The sequence below is a fragment of the Hyperoodon ampullatus genome, assembly GCF_949752795.1.
Source record: "Hyperoodon ampullatus genome assembly, chromosome: 3".
Classification (NCBI taxonomy): domain Eukaryota; kingdom Metazoa; phylum Chordata; class Mammalia; order Artiodactyla; family Ziphiidae; genus Hyperoodon; species Hyperoodon ampullatus.
The window spans coordinates 53,040,956-53,056,438 of NC_136916.1; the positions used below are offsets into that span (position 1 = coordinate 53,040,956).

The following is a 15,483-nucleotide window of genomic DNA, read 5'->3' on the forward strand; positions in this document are numbered from 1 at the left end:
TTTAAGAATTTTTCTATCAAACAGAAATAGCAATTAATAGATTCTGATAAAGGAGGAATGGATAGATATTCATATATATCTGTAGAATAAACCTGGAATGACATAAAGAAAAAAAACAGAAATAGCAGTTAAAAGATTATCCCAGTAGTATTACTGTTCATTAAAAAATAAAGTGGTGGCGAGTGTGGGAAAACTTCCCCCAAGATACTAACCGTGCATGCTCACACCTTGTCCCTCAGACGCTGCAGGAACATGCATTACTCCACGTCTGGGTGCAGAGGCTGGTCCCTCCCCAGGTTGCTGGCATTACCATTTGGCAGTGCTTTCTCTCTGTCACCTGCTTTGTCCGTTGACAGTTTCCCCAGAGTTTCCCCTGGGACCAGGCCAACCTAGGGGGAGCCAAGGCCAGCTGAACAGCTCTGGTCTCTTGGCAGTTCCAGTGGTTCTGAGAAGTTTCCCTTTTATTAGGACTAGTAAACGTGGTGGTCCTAAAGACAGCCCACCCATGGGTCCTCTGGAAGAGAAGCTGACCAGGTTCGCAGACCGTTCAGGTCTTTGGGTACAGGCTAAAGTCTCCCCTCAGGCACCTCTCAACTCAGTATCAGCAGCAAACTGGTAGCAGCCAAACTGGTTACAAACAAAGGAGAAACAGAGCTGCCTGTTCCACTCAGGCTTCCATCTGGCAGGAAAATGCTTCACTTGTGTTGTGGGAGTTCTCAGTGTTGGCCTCCATTTTTTTTCCCTCAAGGACATTTAAATTATTTGCAAATGTTCACACTTAAAAAAAAATTATACCCAAAGATTTTTTTTTAAATTTCTGATGTGATAAGACCTTGTTTTTAATAGTAAGCATCCTACAAGGCTTTCAGTAACACAGGAAAAAGCATGATTCCTAACTGGAAAGACAGTGCCGTGAGTTGTAATCTGGTTTTTGTAGCCAGTTGTGAGAGAAACGACCATTGTGCTTATCAGTTCTCAGCAAGGCGGTCCCTCAAAGGAGGTTTTCAAGGAGGGAGGTGGAAATCAGGGCAGTGACCCTTTGGCCATCTCCTGTGGGTGCCTTTGGCTCCTTCACTGTCAAGTCCATCAGGGAAAGGGGCCACAAGGATGTAATTCACAAGGAAAAAGGCCAGAAAGAGGACCACAGATGGAAGTGTTCTTCCTCTGCTAGATGCATGCCCAGGGACCCGTCTGGGAGGATGGGCCTGGTGGAGGCTGGGGAAGATACTGCAGGAAGGAGGCCAAAAAGAGTGGGAGCAAAAGAAAAAGGAGTCCGTGCTAATTTTAGTCTGTGCATTCTTTAAAAAGGTTTCACCTGAAACCGTAACGTGTCAGAGCTAAAGGACCAGGAGGGTTGAGTTTGCTCTTGAAATTACAAACAGAAAATGTTTGTTTGATACCTGGAGAAGGGCAGCAAATTCCCCGAAGTCACGTGGCCGAAAGCGCAGAGCAGGGACTGAAACCCAGTTGTCCATCTCCTGGTTGGGTGTCAAGGGAGTAGCTGGAAGCAGTACCGGCACTTGGCACTTTATCTTTGATTTGTGTTTTTTATTTATATTGTAGGTTGTAGTCACAAATGGCAGCTAGAATCTTTGTTAGAATTATGAGTGGAAAACAGGGTTCAGGCAGAGAAACAGACTAAAAGTCTGAACAACAGTTTTTAAAACCACAAAAAATATATGTAGTAATAGAAAGAAAAATGAAATTAATTGCTAATAGTTATTGAGCATTTACTATGAGTCAGTTATGCTCTGTGTATATTAATAATTTATTTATCACAGCCCTATCGGATATGTAGGAGGGAAGGTAGTTTCAGAAAAGGAATGAATTGACACAAACATTAGGTTCTCAGAATGTTACCAAGTCCAGGCTCATACTGCTCGCCACACAACAGGCCAGCAAATTGAGAGATGAGGTGCTGGGGCGGGGAATAGCGACTTTATTCAGAAAGCCAGCAGACCGAGGAGAGGGTGGACTCGTGTCCCAAAGAACCATCTTCTCTGAGTTAGGATTCAGCCTCCTTTAATACTAAAAGGGGAGGGGGTGTGGTTGGCTGCTGCAAACTTCTTGGTTCCTGGATCCTTTGTTCTTGCAGTTGTCCACGTAGGTCTGGTCACAATGTTCCTATAAACCTCCAACCAGACACATGTTATTCTCTGTTCTGCAACTTTTTATCTCTATATGAATGGAAAAGTATTATACCTTTAAAGGTCAGAACCTTGACAATGGGCTAGCCTGTCAATTTCAGGCTATAGGCAACATTCTTGTAGCAAAAGCAATAGAATACAGAGGTTAAAGTAAAAGAAACAGATCCAATAGGGAGTCAGATTTGTCCCTGTTACAAGAATCCCTGAAAGGCCAAAAGACAAAATAAAAATGAGGAAAGGCCTCCCCTTTTCTGTCCCCCTTTCCACCCTCCTTCCGCCTCTCTGTCAGCACAACAGGAGTCTCAAATGCTGTCCCGAGCGTGGGAAGCAGGCAGACAGGGAGACAGCCCAAAATGTGGCCTTTCCCAAGAGGGATCTCGCCAGACCTCTAACTTTTTAAAAGAGGAGCTCTGGAGAAGATCACCAAACAAGAAAAATATCAGCCAAAGGGTGCTTAGACTTTTCTCAAAGCTACCGAAAAGACAAGGCTAGAGTCTGCTAGACAGTCCTGGAAGGACAATTGCTGAAAGCTACAAGTGACCTGGCCAACAGTCTTTTCTAGTGGAGGGGACCAGGGAAAGAGCATTGTACAGGGGATGAGAAGATGGATTCAGCTCTCAGAGGCTGTGGCTGACACCTTCATTAAGCAGGGCAGACTGTTAGTTTGCACATATGTGACATTATTTTGTTAAGAGAGCCTCTTAGTAAAACGCTGCTGTGTTTTGCATCTGTATATGCATGAGTCAGTGTCAGAGACTATGAGTGCCAGTTGAGGGATACAGATAGAGCATACAATTAACAACCCACAGCATTCCACAGGGCAGGAGCCAGTGCTTTGATGTGTGTGTCCAGTCGTCCCAGGAATCAGGAATGGGAAGTTACTGATGGGGACACTTACTCCATGCATCTCCCCTTCTCTTACTATGTAAATTGTTCTCTGGCTGAACTCCGGTACTCAGAGACTCATCTTAAATGGATACACTCTCTCAACAAACCTTTATCACATGGGCTTTTCTACCTAAGGTTGTGCTCCAGAGACATAAGTTGGATGAAACACAGTCCGTGCCCTGGAGGAGACTGCAGGCTGGTAGGATTCAGCTGACTGGTGTGTCTGTTCTCCTGAGTCCAGACCAGCACTCCCCCCATGGTAGCCCATACCACCTGCATCTTCCACCAGACCCTCCGGTGATCTGAGCAAGGAAGGACTGTCCATTTAGCAGCCCACTGAGTGAAAGCATTTCCTTACATTCAGATGCCATGGTCTCCAGATTCTTCCCCAGGGTCCCCTTGCAGCAGCTCCAACTAACTGTTCTTCTCAATCTCCCAGCTACAGTGGGGTTTGTTCTATTAACAATTCCTGCATTTTAATAGTGATCCTTTTATTCAGGGAAGTCCTTCAAAGACCAAGCCAATTCCATTTCTCTCCTTTTTTGCACCGTGGTTAAGCACATGTCCTCCCTTCTCTCACTGCCCTCACACCCCTCTCCCAGATTCCATTCTGTACGCTGGTGGGAGCTGAAGCCAATGGGAATTTGAACTGGGGTGCCATGGCTTTTCACCAAGTCTCCTTGGCTTGGGGAGATCCATTTCCTCAGGCTAGAAGTTGTATGGTATGAGGAAACATCAGCATTATGTCTCATTTCAGCAGGAGAGATAGAGTGGGCATTTAGTCTTAATGGTAAACCTGGCCCACAGAAAGGTACCAATCCTGCAGGTAGAAGGCAGATCTCATCATGGAACTCTGCCCAACTGCAACATCTAAATGTTTGCCCTCCATCACAGTCGGCTTTATTAAGCCCTTTTCTTGGGAAACTCTGTCATACTTTTTAATCAGAGGAAATGTCTCTCAGAGATAAGGCTTCCTGCCATGTCCATTTTAAAGTCTAGAGACTTATGGAAAGAAAAAGAAAAATTCATCAAAGGGCATTATAGCACTTGCCATTGCAGGAAGAATCTGTGGGTGTCAGAAATATTTCCAAGTTGAGTATGTATTTCGAACATGTTTAAAAAAACAACCAGCCAGGGTAGCGAAAGATATGGGAGAGCCCTTTTCAATCGGTTCTAATGAGATATTCTTTCAGATCTATCCATGCTTAGAGTTAGCACTTAGTTTTGGGGAAATTCCATTTTTGTGCATTTTAAAATTGGGGAAATCAGAAACCTGCTGTGAAGTGGACTTATCCTTGGAACCCATAGCATAGCTGAGGCCCCCTGCACCTGCAGCAAGGGTCTGGAAGACATTGGGAGCCACCACGGGCCTCCATTTCCTCATCTGCAAAATGAGGAGGAGCTCCCTTTGGACTCAGAAACTCTGTGATTTCCCCAGTGCCTTAATCTGTTATATGCTTGACTTTCTTTTGCAGAATGAATTTCCAGAAAAGCTCTTAATTCAAGGTCATTGAATATACCTCTCACAGCCCAATGCCATTTCTTGTGGCTTATGTTTAACAGTTCCTTTTATGCCAGAGTGTCTTAAAATGAGTCATTTTATGTTTCAGTGAACAAATTTCATATTCCACCACCATCAGAAGCTTCCCCACCCCATAATGAGGAATCCAAAATTAATCTATTGGAATGGAATCCATATCTGTCCTAAATGCTCCTAGAGCAAGACTTTGTCAGAAATAGGAAAGAAATACTGCTTCTGTCTCAGAACATCTCAAATGCTGCTGTCATTCTTGAGATCCACTAGATGTGCACGGAAATGTTTTTCTGATAACATGGGTTATAAAAACAAAAGTAAGAATGGCCACATCTTGAACCAGGAGAGATGCCATAAAGAATAGGGAACTGGAAAAGCATTGTATCTGTGTATCCATCCCATCTGATGGTTCATATGGGCCCATTAGTGAGCTGACTTTGAGCCTCCAGCATGAAGTCGCTCCTCACTGATGCCCAAAGTGGTGGCCTCATCTAGGAAAAACGTATCATGATGGAGGCAGAGAAGTTTAGGTTTAGATCTGGTCTAGATTCTTCACGCTGCCACATGATCTTGGCCTAATACTCCACCTCCCTGAGCCTGAATGTTCCCATTATAAATATAAGGATAACGATAACTACTGTATACGATTTTTACTCTCTTTTTTGGTGAGGATTAAACAAGTTAATGCACGTGGAAGTGCCTGACAAAATACCTGCACATAGTAGGCGCTCTTAAAAACGTATCGCTGTTGTACAACATTAGGAATGTACTTAATGCCACTGAATTGTATACTTAAAATTGGTTCAAAGGGTAAATTTTGTGTTATATATACTTTACCAACACACACAAAGAAAAGTATTGCTGTACCTGACCATCACCTCTTAATGCCTGAAAGGTACCAGCCACATCTTCAGCATTCTGTGACCGAAGGGGCACTTAACCATACTGGCTTAGATTCACAGAGCAATATTGCTGGCGGGGACCTTGGTGGTCATCTAGTCTGACTACCCTGTATTGTGATGCTCCATCTCACCCAGCCTGGGACCAGGGTCTTTACACTTGCCCAACTTCCTGAAAGTTGATTCTTTTGTTGATGTTGATTCTTTTCAACATCCCAGGCATTTGGCAGCAGGGGGCCTGGCGATGGTGTATTTAGAGCAGAGCCCTAACAGCCTGATAGCACCTGTGCGGTGGTGGGGGAGCCAGTGTTCTTCCCCAGGTGGAGCCGTACCTCGGGTTTCCAAGGGGTAAGCTCCACCTTAATGTCACGTTGCCCCAATTTCTTTTCCACCACTGGTGATCTCTGGTTGGCATGTGACTCTCTGCTCAGCCACAGAAATGCAAATGCTGTTTTACTTTTGTTTTCACCCAAGAGCAATAAGGTTTTTCACAGCTAACAGCCATCTTTTGTTTTTTCAACCCATTTTCCTGAGCCTTGAGTTGTGGGATAGTGTGCCACCACCCACTCTTTGGATTTCAATTATTGATTATTTTGATTTAGGTTATTGATGCTAATGGAACCCTTCGAATGCATTTTATTCCCAGGGAATTGATGTGTTTTTAAAGATTCTGGTCTGGAAAAATAGTCTGTCTTTGAATTTCCTGATTTGAACTTTGTAAGGAATCTCAATGCTGGCAGTTTTTATCTTTTAGAGAAGGGTGGGGGGAGGCAGCAGATGGAGAGGCATCCAGCCAGCTTCAACCTTTCTACCCTGGGTGTGGTTTGTCGATAAAAATCCACGCACGGAGGAAGAGCCAGGTGACCAAGAAGTAAGTCATTTAGCAGAAAGCACCCTTTGGGGATATGAATTGCATGTGATGCTGTTTTCTTTTGGTTATAGCAAGCGGATGAGACCCTGGATTTTGAAGAACAGATCTTGGAAGCTGCTAAATCCATTGCTGCTGCCACAAGTGCCCTGGTCAAATCGGCCTCGGCAGCCCAGAGGGAGCTGGTGGCCCAAGGAAAGGTGTGTAAACCCCACTGGCCAAGTGGTGGAAAGTTCACACAGCAAGAGCCTCTGAAGACTAAGAAAAAGGCGATACCGCTTGTGTCCTGACCAAGGAAGCCGTGCCACCCCTTCCCTCCCTGACTTGCCCGGCTTTGCCCATCTCATTGGATACTCTGTTTGCTTTAGCCTGACAGACAGAAGGAAGGGTTTAGCTTCCAGGCCTGTCATCTGCTTCTTGTTAAGGAGAGCTTCCACTCCAGGCAGCCGTCAGGACCTGAACAAGACATTTATTTTCCCCGCTGTACATTAGGCTATTTAAAACCGTAAACTCGTATTTTCCTGGTGGATGGCTATATAAGCACCGTAGTCAGGGGCTTTATAATACCATGTCCAACTCCAGTGACCCCCTTTCTTTTCTTAGGACTGTTGAGCTGAATGCCGTCCAACTCTGCAGTTAGCATTTTCCTTAGCCCTTTGGTCAAAAGGCCAGTCTGGTTTTAAAGCTGAGATTTCTTCAACCTGCTTCATTCCAGTCACCGATTCCATCTGCATTAGCGTGAAAGCCTAGCTCTTTTTCAGTGATCCAAAGGATTAATAGTACATTAGACTAATCCTGGATGTGAAAGGGCCTTCCAATTTAAAATATTCCGTGTGTCCTATTATTCCCATACAACATGGAACCACCACATCCAAATTACATCTTGCAGAGAAGCCTCTCAGTCATAGAGGCACCACGGAAATCCTGCCAGCTTTGGGAACTTTGGTCACTGTAACTGTCAGTCACTTATATTTGATGTTAAAAGGCCTTTGCTCTCAGTGTACAGATGATGGATGTGATTGTATCTTTTCGGTTGTTTTTGTTTTTATCTTTTTTTTAATATATTTTATTTATTTCGTTGCGCTGGGTCTTAGTTGCATTGGCAGCCTCCTTAGTTGCGGTACATGGGCTCCTTAGTTGTGGCATGTGAACTTCTAGTTGCGGCATGCATATGGGATCTAGTTCCCTGACCAGGGATCAAACTGGGCCTCCTGCATTGTGATCGCGGAGGCTTAACCACTGCGCCACCAAGGAAGTCCCATTGACCTAAGAACTTGTAATACAGACAGTTATGCGCAGCCGGTGGCCTTCCGTCTTCCTCCATGAAGTCTCTTGTGCCTTAATCCAACCTACGTCCACTGGTTCCTCTTTCTAAACAATTGTGTATCCAATATTGATCTATGTATATCTCCCCAACCAGCATGAATCTGTCCCTTTATGCTTCTCACTTATCCCCTGTAGATCTAGCAGAGTGCCAACCTCAATCACCTAGGACTTGTTGACTAGTCGATATATAAAGACCAAAAATGGATCATTGAGAAAACATCCTACCTAAAACTTTCGGTTTATTTGCACATTGATTAAAGAGCCATCTACGTGCTGGACACATTGCTAGATACTAGAGAATCGAACTTGAATATGGCCAAGCCCCTGTCCTCCAAGGAACTTATGCGTTCAAGCATTTAAAAAGTTGGTAACGGAGGTTCAGCTGGACCTGGGGAACTATAGATGATATGCAGGACGTTGGGGCCTTACCTGACCTTCAGCACGCCCTGATGTGCTGACAGATCCCCAGTTTCATATGCAAATTTAGATACTCATCTCGTACCTCTCCAGGCACCTCCCACATGTGTATAGGTGTTTCCTCCTGTAGCTGCCTCTACATCTGGTCAGAAAATGTTTCACTGTTGCAACAATTCCTAAATAGAAACGGGGAACATCTTACTTCCAGCTTCTTACTTCTCTCCCCACCCCTGAAAAAAATAATCTGTATTTCCTTAAGGCGAGGATCTGTGCTCAATTGTTCGGAGAGAGACCCACCCCCTTTTTTTAACATCATCTGCCAGAAAGTCACAGCGTGGCTTCCAGGGTCAGGAATCAGGAGAGATTTAAGCTTCCCTCACCTCTTGAATGAAGAGGCCTCAGGGGCTCCCACGTTGGAGATGGAGAAAGGTCAGCAGAGGAAATAGGTGTGTCAAGATAGCCCCATCCATCATTCCTGAGCCGTTTTCCCAGAAACGCGGTACCTGGCGGCAAAATGGAGGTCGTTGAGAGCGTTTCCGGTCGCCTCCTTGTGGCCCAGGTGGAAACCGGTCAGGACATGCAGTCTTGGAGCTGCTGGGGTCCTGCATGCGAAAGGGTGCTCCATTCTCCTGCCGGTGCTATTGGCAAGAGTCCCAGGGAGGTTCTGCATGTCTGATGAGATGCTTTTCTCTCCAAATCCAGGGCAAGGTAGGGTTTGGGGGCTGCAGGTCACCCTGTGCCTTCCCGCTCTCATTGCTGCTTTTCATACTCCACTCTAGGTGGGCTCCATCCCCGCCAACGCCGCAGATGACGGACAGTGGTCACAGGGCCTGATTTCTGCCGTGAGTTACCCCCTCCTCCTTCCCCGTTGGCTTTTTGGATCCCCTGTGGGAGGTTTGGGCCTCAAGTCACTTCTCTGTTGACTGTCCCCAGGCCCGGATGGTGGCAGCTGCGACCAGCAGTCTCTGCGAGGCGGCTAATGCCTCTGTGCAGGGGCACGCCAGTGAGGAGAAGCTCATCTCATCCGCCAAGCAGGTCGCCGCGTCCACGGCTCAGCTGCTTGTGGCCTGCAAGGTGAAGGCTGATCAGGATTCAGAGGCCATGAGGCGGCTACAGGTAATGGTCACTGATGCTGGTGGGAAAATACTCCTGTTGGAAAGGGTAAGTGTCGCCAGAGGCGGCAGTCTCGCTTCCTTGGCATGACCCACCAGGGCTTCCATCAGCCAGCTCTGTCCCACGTTTCTCATTTCCTGCCATGTGCAGCCATGCATCCTACCCCTGCAACACCACCAAACTGACGTTCTCCACGCGTGCCTCCTGGTCTCATGCCTTGGGGTCCTCCCCACACCAGCCCAACCTTGGTGAACTCCTACTCATCCATCATGACTCATCTCCAAAGCCACCTCTTCTGGGAAGCCCTCCTTGAATCCCAGACCTTGGGCAGTCAGTCCCTCTTCTGCCCTGCCATAGCCTTTGGGCAGACCAGTTTTGCAGTTCCTGTTACCCAATACCACCACATTTATCTTTAGTCCACCTTTGACAAGGATGTGAGCTTCTTAGGTGCAGGTACCAGATCTTTATCTTTGTGTCTCTCACTCCCAAGATGGTACCTGTTTCAGTGGAGGCTCTCATTCAGTGTTTGCTTAAGAAGGGAGCAAAAGGACTGAGGAATTTATATGAGATGCTGCTAAGGTTTCCCAGAGCCCAGAGAACACACTTATGAAGGTGTCACTTGAGTTCTGCCCAGTGGATCTAAGTTTTCCTGATTGTGTATTTTAAGCCCAGTGAAAGAAATGTTGGAATGAAAAAGATCACATAGCTTCACCATCTTCACATGTCCAGTGCTATTTTTTTCTCTTCCTGTTTTTATCTTACACAAAATACTTTTGTCTAGTTGTCATCCTAACAGAGACATTCTGCACTTTTTTCACTTTACATTTTATCATACTTTTTTTTTCCTTGAAGAAAAGGCTTCATACTGGCCCTGTGCAAAGCTAACTGGTTCATTCTTCATGAGTCTCATTTTTAATGATTGCATGATATTATATCAACTGATTATGCCAGAATTTCTCTATACATTGGACATATTTGTTTCCAATTTTCTAGATGTTTGTTACTATAATAAACGTTGTAAGGCAGATTGTTTATGTTGCTAAAAATGTTTATGTAAGATCATAAATGGCAGTAATATTTGAACAATTCCACTGAAACTCGGGACTCTCGTCATATTTCCTAAGTTGTAAAGTGCATGGCCGTTGTTTGGTCCTCCTATGTCTGTCTCTCTCTGACCCACCTCCCTCACCTTCATTTTTCTCCTGGCATAAACCCAGGGGAAAACGGGGAGCTGCATGTTTGTGAATGCGCGATTCATGGGTTTGGGGAACACTCCTTTGGAAAACATCCCGAGTTAAGACAGACCTGGGTTCAAGACCTGCCTCTACTATGTACAAAGTGCATAATCTTATACAAATCATTCAAAACCTTTCAGGCCTTAGTTGCCACGTCTGTCAAATGAGGATAGAGATGCCTGCACTGGCTCTTTTGAGGGTCAGAAATGTGAAAGTGCTTTTGTAAGTCCTAAGGATTTACACAAATACAACCCAGCATCACTCTTATTATCATCATTACTGATTTATCTGGATGCTGCAATGTTGTGTGAATCCCTTACAATGACCTAGAGGTTCTCTGGGGCTACACAGACCTATGTTCAAATCGCAGCTCTATAACTTACCAGCTGCAGGATCTTAGATTAGTTATTCAACCTCACTTTCTACATAGAAAAGTGGGCTAATGATTTCTGACCTCATAAAACTGTTTTGAGAATAAGCATATGATGAGAATAAGCATATGATGTCAAGCGCTAATGGGCCTCCCCTTCCCTTCTTGCGTGAGCCCTCATGGTCCCCCTTGGCCACTTTAGATCACCAACCAGATGAGCCAGTTAACTTTGAATGAGAAAACTCTCAACTTTCTGATGGCTCACTCCCAAGAACAAGTCCTTGACTCTCAGGGGACTGGGCAAGGACTGTGGGAGATTTAACGAAGCCGTGACCACTGTGAAAAGGAAATTCCAGACCTCAGGTGACAGAGGTCAAGTCCCCTGGGCCATGCTTTCTGAACATTAAGAGTAAACCAGTGGGGGCTGTAGCCCTTGCTGAAGATCTAGGCTGCACATGGACAAGCTCTTCTGCAGTGTGTCTGGCACTCACCCCATCCTTGACTGTGTGGCATAAAGCCAGCTGTGACTCTAAAAGCACATCCGTAAAGGCCCTAGTTACTGTGGGTCTCCCATTCCTTCTGTGCAGGGGTAGGTTGTACTTTCATAGCCCTTAATTCCCTCTGAAAGCATTCAGTGAGCCCCAGCCCTGGGTAGCCACTGTGCCTGGTGCTGGGGATGCAGAGATTGAAGTCACAGCCCCTGCCTTCAAGTTGCTCACTGTCCAGGAGGAAGAGAGGCAACCACAAGTGTGGTAAGGGCTGCAAAGAAGCCAGCAGGGAGCTTTCCAGGAGCACTTGGGAGGGTGTGGGTAAGGCTAAGACGGACAGAAAAAGTGATCTCTGAACCAAGTCCTCAAGTATGCCTCAGTAGGATGGGGCAAGGGGAGGTGGCTTTCTAACCGAGGGGGCAGCCCCTGAGCAAGTTTCTCTTAACACACAGATCATAGTGCTATAATCATGTGTTCACATAATTGTCATTCCCCTGAGAAGTGTGTGTTCCCTGGGAGCCAGGAAATGTGTCTCATTAACCTGTGAATGAGCTAAGGTTAGGTAGGTGCCAGTGTTGGTAGAATCAATGGATGGATGGACAAATGGATACTACCTAGAGAGAAAGTCTGTATTATATACAATTGGATGATAAATTCATTCATAGTCTCATGAACTGTGCCTCCATGTCTGTCTTGCTGAATCCAAATGGCTGTTTCCAATGATCTAATGTGCGTTTTGTCCCCTCTCCAGGCAGCAGGAAATGCTGTGAAAAGAGCCTCAGACAATCTTGTGCGTGCAGCCCAGAAGGCAGCCTTTGGCAAAGCTGATGATGATGATGTTGTAGTGAAAACAAAGTTTGTAGGGGGCATTGCTCAGGTTTGTGATTAAATCCAGACAGCGTTTACTCGATGAGCACTGTATTATAACAGAGGCCCAAAATAACAGTGGCTTAAACAAGATGGAAGTTTATTTCTGCCTGGTGAGACAGTCTTGGGTGTAAGCAGTCTAGGGATGGTGTGGCGGCTCCTTTGTGACTGAGACCCAGACTCCATCTGCCTACTGCTCCACTGTCCCTGAGATGTTGCCTTGGCAACATCTTGGTCTAAGATGGCTTGATAACCACCTCAGTTTTCCAGCCAGCATGAAGACGGAAAGTTAGGGCAGGCATGACTCTGAAGTTGTCTGCATCACTTGCTCTCGCACGCCATTGGTCAGAGCTTCATCACATGGCCAGCCTAGCTGCAAAGGAGGCAGGGAAATGGAGTATCCTTTTCTGAGTAGCAGTGTGCCTACCTAAAAATCAGGGATTCTGTTATAGAAAAAGGAGAGAAGAGAATTGGAGGACAGCAATATTATCATTTAAATAAAATGATGCATTTGGAGCTGCTACTCACTCCAGATTTTTGGCCCTAGAGAAAGAATGATGACCCTCTCCCAGAAGTTTTACAAGTGTGGATGAGAATCTGACTTACGCAGGCCTGCATTCTTGTGCATGAGACTGGGGTGGCAAGGTCAGGAAACCACGCTTGCAGTTTGGGATGTGTTCATGTAAATCCTTTATATGAGATTGGTTTTCCACCAGGAGCACTGAAGCCCTGTGGCTCAACTTAACTCATTCCCATGCCTTCCTTAGCTCTTCCTGAACCACTCCCTGTGTTTGGAAACACACAGGACGCATTTTTACCAGAATCTGCTTCTTGATACACTAATTCCATGAGAAGTTCCATGAAGAAGGGTCTCTGATCAAACAGTTCTGGGAATCACTGACTTCTGTACTCCCTCCTCAGATACCCCAATGCTCGTTAGTCTAGCAAGGCTCTGAAAAGACCTTTGCTTTTCAGAAATCTATTTGACTTTCTTGAGCACAGACTTACCCTTTCCCCTTTATACCTATTAACTAATATTCCTCAGCTCACACCTTAGAAGCATGAAATAAATATATGAAAGCCATCTAGTAGTTAAGGACTCCAGCTTTAGCTTCGAGAATACCTGGGCCGGGTCCTGCTCCACCAGATGGGCCCCTTCAGGAAAGTGGACCCACATCTCTGAGATTCAGCTTTCTCATTGGAAAAATGGGACATTCAATAGGCCATACTTCACAGTGTTGCCATGAAGATGATGGGACACTCCGTGTAAAGTGCTTACACCAGAGCCTGGTGCATCATAGGGACACAGTATATATTTGCTGTGAAATCAGTGGCCAGAAGTCAGCTTATTGTCTTGGATCGTTGGTCTCAAAACCCGAACCGTGGCACGGAGGCTGGTCTCCAGAGCTAAGGATACTTAGTCCCGGGACACGGCTGTGTCCCACTGTAGCAGAGGCTGTGGGAGCTCATGAGGCAAGCAGTGGAGGGGAGGGCAGTTTCCTAAAAAGTTTCAGATCCATCCAGCTTGTTGCTTTGCTCCTAGATCATCGCTGCCCAGGAGGAAATGCTGAAGAAAGAGCGAGAACTGGAAGAAGCAAGGAAAAAACTAGCCCAGATCCGCCAACAGCAGTATAAATTCCTACCCACCGAGCTGAGGGAGGACGAAGGCTAAGCCCAGAGCCAAGAGGGCGGCACCCAAGGGGCCGGCCGCGCGAGAACTGGATGGACAGCGGTCCTGAGGGGCCGGGCACCGCCCTGGAACTGCCCCCCTCCCCCTGGGCTGAGCCGGGAGCCCTGAGCTCTCCTGCTCGCTCCTCTGTCCTGTCGGGCACCAGCTGCATGATGGTGATGTCACGCGGTACAGTGTGTTCCACCCACAGCTCCTCTGCCACCTCCCCCAATCCCGCCTCACTGTATCTCAGGAGAGAGGGGCGCGGGTTCACGGACTGGTACCAAAAAGGAGGAGTCAGTATTACATCGTCCTCAGACACTCGCGCTTCTGTTGGTCCTTCTCTGGGCCTGCTGTGAAATCTGAATAGGAAAAAAAAAGAAACGAAAAACCAAACAGCTCGGGGGAAATCCTTGATGCCATAGCTACTCAAAGATACTCTCCTCCCTCTCAGGAGAAGATGGACGTTGGAGTTGGACACGGTTAATAAAGGCCAGAAACATAAACCAGTGTGGACTCCAGGAGGGCAACTCGGGTCCTCCTGCTGTGTCTCAAGCACTGGCTCACCCAGAGGGTGAAGAATTCCTGCTCCTGTTTGCACGCTTTCTTGCCTCAGTGTGTAAGCTCCTTGTACAATCTAGACCCAACTTGTATTCTGTGGCCCGGAAAATCGAATGATCATTTTTTTTTCCTCCATAATCCAAAGGGGCAGAGGTATGGGGGACTGGCAGGGCTCAGTGAGCAGGGGCTGTAATAAAATGTGTGGGCTCCTTACTCTGTAGAGGCTGTTTGAGTTCATACAAATTCATCCACACAAACCGAGGTCCCCCAGGTGACAGTCAGTATAACAGCCCGCCTTAGGCATTCGAAGTGGGGATTCAGCTCCAATAAAGCAATTCCTTGGTGACCTCATCTTTAGCTTCCACGTCAGCTTCTCTGCTCTCAAAATGATCAGAATTCAAGATCCTATTAAAAAATCTGTCATCCGTCCTCCAACCTGTGATGGATGTTTTCTCTATGTCCTAATTGTCCCAAAATCTAGATGCATTTTAACATCATTACAAACCTTTAACAAGATAGTTTTGCTAATTAGCCCATCTTAAAGGTGAAGACATATCGTATTTTCAGAGTCTGTCTTCTGTACGCTACGGTTTGAGAATTACAGTTTGAGAGTTTCCCCCTCCTCTCCTTTCTCTTTTCGGAGTCTTCTCCTTAGAAGGGCATTTTAAGATGTTGAACTTAACTTTAATCTGAGCCTTTCCCCAAGACAGTACATGAAGGATGAATGGTGTGTCGGATAGATCCTAACGCCGGGTAGCAATTGTCTTTGAAAAACAATTCATCGGGGGAAGACAATGGTGACAGAGGTACATGGTTTTTTACGGCTGCTAACTGTTGAAGAACTCCACTTCTCCGCAGTAATGTGGTATCACATCTCGTATTTCATTCATAGTATAGTTTGAATATTCCACCCAGGGGAAAAGTTGATGCTTTGGTCCACAAAAAGTATCACCTGTAGACCTTGCCCCATGGTCCTGCTTTAACAGACTGTGGCCCATGCCATGGTTTTAAAATATAATTAAACTTTGGACAGCTTCTCATATTTATAAGAGACTTGTAAGTGTTCCACATAGTAGAATTTTTTCCCAGACAAGTTGGAAG

The 15,483-nt window shown here is 46.1% G+C and overlaps 1 protein-coding gene across 4 annotated transcripts in view; it reads left to right on the top strand.

The window, feature by feature from the left end:
* Positions 1-14,589, top strand: part of TLN2 (talin 2) — a gene marked incomplete at its 5' end in the record, with an annotated part of 203,651 nt that extends 189,062 nt beyond the window's left edge. For 3 of the 4 annotated variants that reach the window (XM_079698821.1, XM_079698823.1, XM_079698824.1), the window contains 5 exons: positions 6,411-6,536; positions 8,859-8,921; positions 9,013-9,195; positions 12,037-12,162; positions 13,696-14,589. In XM_079698821.1, the coding sequence (XP_079554947.1) occupies positions 6,411-6,536; positions 8,859-8,921; positions 9,013-9,195; positions 12,037-12,162; positions 13,696-13,824 (627 nt within the window). In that variant the 3' untranslated portion in view covers positions 13,825-14,589. Of the gene's footprint in view, positions 1-6,410; positions 6,537-8,858; positions 8,922-9,012; positions 9,241-12,036; positions 12,163-13,695 lie in introns of all 4 variants that reach the window. The other variant, XM_079698822.1, reaches the window with a different exon arrangement.
* Between the last annotated feature and the right edge of the window lie 894 nt (positions 14,590-15,483).